Source organism: Hordeum vulgare, chromosome 5H (genome assembly GCF_904849725.1).
Source record: "Hordeum vulgare subsp. vulgare chromosome 5H, MorexV3_pseudomolecules_assembly, whole genome shotgun sequence".
Taxonomy (NCBI): domain Eukaryota; kingdom Viridiplantae; phylum Streptophyta; class Magnoliopsida; order Poales; family Poaceae; genus Hordeum; species Hordeum vulgare.
Genome location: NC_058522.1, coordinates 568,116,386 through 568,120,086, shown reverse-complemented (window position 1 = coordinate 568,120,086; position 3,701 = coordinate 568,116,386). Strand labels below are relative to the sequence as shown.

General features: G+C 49.0%; 1 protein-coding gene across 1 annotated transcript; it reads left to right on the top strand.

Annotated features, from left to right (window-relative positions):
- The first annotated feature begins 1,809 nt into the window (after positions 1-1,809).
- LOC123399317 (cell number regulator 10-like) lies at positions 1,810-2,735 on the top strand. Its single transcript, XM_045093730.1, has 2 exons — positions 1,810-1,984; positions 2,092-2,735. The coding sequence occupies exons 1-2, from the start codon at positions 1,876-1,878 to the stop codon at positions 2,463-2,465; spliced, it is 483 nt and encodes a 160-aa protein (XP_044949665.1). The 5' UTR covers positions 1,810-1,875; the 3' UTR covers positions 2,466-2,735.
- The last annotated feature ends 966 nt before the right edge of the window (positions 2,736-3,701 follow it).

Below are 3,701 nucleotides of genomic sequence, written 5' to 3'. Positions count from 1 at the left end.
TCCATGTTTTGCAATTTGTGAATCCTTTCCGACAAAGATGCAAGTTGAAGTAATCTTTAACATCAGACCAAACCGCTTGTGCATAAGAGCAAAATAGCAATGCATGTTCTACGTGCTCATCAGCAGAACAATGGACACAAACCTTATATGCATGAATATGTCGCCGGTTAAGTTGCATTCCTGTTGGCAAGCAATCATGAGCGAATCTCCATATAGTTATCAACATCTTCCCCGGCGCCTTGGTCGCCCAGATTTTGTTCCACGATATAGCATCACCTTGGAGATTAGAAGACATACCACGACCCGAATTGCTGCGGGATACGATCATCTTTGTCATCCTGGCCAAATGATAGGCAGACCGGACCAAGTATGTACCAGAACGGGTATGCGGCCACGACACAAAGTCAGTGTCCCCAAAACGACTGATGGGAAGTTGTAGAACTTGATCCGCAATCGATTCCTCGAAGACTGATCAGACTAGTTGAATGTTCCAAGTAAAGCCATCATCAGCAAAGAGCGAATTCACTTTCTGGCCAGCCGAGAGAGGAGACCACAAATGCAAAAACTGAGGATTCACACCAGGGATCCAATGATCCTCCTGAATCTTAATGGTAGCACCGTTACCCACACCCCATCGGATTCCTCTCTTGACAAGTTCCATGCGATGAAGTATACTCCGCCAAGTATAGGAAGTAGACCGTGGACATTTAGCGTCCCAGAAATCTGTATTTGGGTAATAACGTCCCTTAAGAACACGAGTACATAGGGAATTTGGTTCTGTGAGTAACCGCCAACATTGTTTGCCTAACATAGTTTGATTAAACATACTCATATCTCTGAAACCAAGACCTCCCATAGCTTTTGGACATGTCAACCAGTCCCATGATCGCCAATGCATCTTTCTTTTACCATCAGCAAAACCCCATCACTGATCAGCAATGACTCTCCTCATTTGCTCGCAAGTACCAACAGGAAGATGGAAACAGCTCATAACGTATGTTGGAATCGTCTGAATCACAGATTTCAAAAGAATCTCCACTCCTTTCCTAGACAAAGGTCGATCAGACATACCAATGATACGCTTCCACATCCGATCGTACGAATATTTGAAAGTCATAGTAGTTGATCGCCCCACTTCTGTTGGCATGCCAAGATAAGAATCTTGGAGTGACTCATTGAAAACGCCAAGGATATGTTTAACCTCATTTTGATCACTTCCGGGCAACCATTACCAAAGAATACTTGTTAACAAGCCGAGCCGTTGAGCGTTGATTGAGGAAGAAATCAAGCGCGCACGTAGACGTAGACCAAACTCACGGCCGCCCCCCTACATCAACGGCCGGCCGGCCGGTCCAGCACACGCGCCCACCCATGCATGCAAACCACACTCCCGTCCCCATCGTATATACCTTCCGGTGAATACACCACCGTAGGACTTTGGTATTTAGCCATGCCATCTCTCTCTCTCGATCGAACAGATAGAAAATTTACAAAGACACGTGTTACTACTAGTAGTAGAATTGATCAGATCATGAGTCTACGATCTACGGCGTTAGCTTCCAGGCAGCTGGCTGTCACCTTCAACGACGCGTATACTACCCTACATACATACGGCTACTTCGGGCCAACTGAACGCCGCTTTGACTTGGCGGCTAGTTTTCTCGTTTTCCAGTGGTTATCACCAATCAAACGCGGATGCATTAAAGTAACACGCTGAACAGTTCGGGACAGCACACGCATTCCTTACCATCTCCGCCTGCCCACGACCTATATATAACCACCCCAAGCTTGCCCATTCCCAGCACACAAACAACAGCAACCTCCAACACACAAGCACCTCATCTGCTCATCATCAGTTCACCGGCCGTCGTCGAGATGAAGCCCGGCACCGAGCCGGCCACCGGCGTCCCCGTCGGCGGCGCACCCGGCGCCCCCACCGCCTGGTCCTCCGGCCTCTTCGACTGCTTCGACGACTGCGGCCTCTGTAAGCACGCACGCACACACCACCTTCCTCCACGATCCACGTCTCTTGATCGCCATGAAACATATATACTCATATCTTATACATACATATGATCACTTTTGTTCCAGGTTGCCTGACCTGCTGCTGCCCGTGCATCACGTTCGGGAAGGTGGCGGAGATCGTGGACAGGGGCGCCACGTCGTGCGGGACGAGCGGCGCGCTCTACGTGCTGCTGGCGTCGCTCACGGGGTGCCACTGGATCTACTCCTGCACCTACCGCTCCAAGATGCGCGCCCAGTACGCGCTCCCGGACGCGCCATGCTGTGACTGCTGCGTTCACTACTGCTGCGAGCCCTGCGCGCTCGTGCAGGAGTACAAGGAGCTCAAGGCCCGCGGCTACGACCCAGAGATCGGCTGGCACCTCAACCAGGAGCGCCGCAACGGCGCAGCCGCCGGTGCCGGGGGCGTCAACCCGCCAGGCATGCAGGAGATGGGCCGCTGATGGAGCTCGGCTGCTTATTGCCTTGCTCTACGTGTGAATGGAGGATGGATCGGGCAGGCGTTCTTTCGTGCTTTGTAAATTCTTGCTTAGACTTTGTTAAGTTCATAATGTGGAGGGGTTATGTTGTATGGTGAACGTGTGTACTTTTTTCTTCTTCTTTGCGATGGCAGAACGTGTGTGCGTTAATGTCGCTCTGAATTTGATCATTGTATTTGTATGGCTAGCCAGCCAGTAGAGCCTCTGGTTTTGAATAAAAAATCGTGTTTGCTATTTCCTTATACTTCCTCCTTCCCAAAATCTTGGGCGTGTACATGCAATCCCATAATCTAAGGCGCCCATTCAGTTACAACCATCAACAATCGATCGATATTGTAAATTGAGTGTAACTACCAACCTAGCTACTTGGAGTATCAGGGATCAAATCCTAAACTTACAATGATGGTCGTACTTTTATGGTTTTATTTCAGGCCTTCAAACGATATGCATTCAATGGAAAGAGACGTTAGCTCTCTAGTGTTGTTCGATATTTTTTCATGGAAAGGCAAAACACAAACTCATCTTTAAGATTGAAGCGGTCGACGATGACTTGGTCACAAGAGATCATGGATACCTCCCTCTCACCAACATGTACGGCGGCTAAAGTGAAGATCCACCTGCGCTAAATTTCATGCTGAAAACTAATTAATATGCCTAAAATAATAGGAGGGAGGGAGTACAACTGAAAAATTAATCATTTTAGTCTATTCCTATAGAGAGGATGAACACACAATGACGAGCTCATAGGGACTCCGCAATGTCACTGGGTGAATAAGAGAGATGATGGTGTGGGTGCACTAGTAGAAAAAGGGCCTTTGGCCTGGACCCTTTAGTCCCGGCCTGTCTTTGGGCCGGGACTAAAGGCCCGGCCACATCGCCCCAAATCGCACGAGGCTTTGGTCCCGGCTCGTAAGGAGCCTTTAGTCCCGGTTTGTGTCTTGAACCGGGACTAAAGGGTTTGGAGGATTTAGTCCCGGTTCGTGTCTTGGACCTTTAGTCCCGGTTCGTGTCTCGAACCGGGACTAAAGGGTTTGGAGGATTTAGTCCCGGTTGGTGTCTTGAACCGGGACTAAAGGGTAGACCTTTAGTCCCGTTTTGTGACACGAACCGGGACTAAAGGGTAGACCTTTAGTCCCGTTTCGTGACACGAACTGGGACTAAAGGTGTTCAGATTTTTTTTTCTGTTTTTAAATTCTTGTT

What these genes read in the sequence shown, in the direction of transcription:
- LOC123399317 (XM_045093730.1), top strand. Translation starts at nt 1,876, where the DNA reads ATGAAGCCCGGCACCGAGCCGGCCACCGGCGTCCCCGTCGGCGGCGCA. An exon ending in CTTCGACGACTGCGGCCTCT is followed by an intron (nt 1,985 to 2,091) that starts GTAAGCACGCAC and finishes CTTTTGTTCCAG; the next exon opens with GTTGCCTGACCTGCTGCTGC.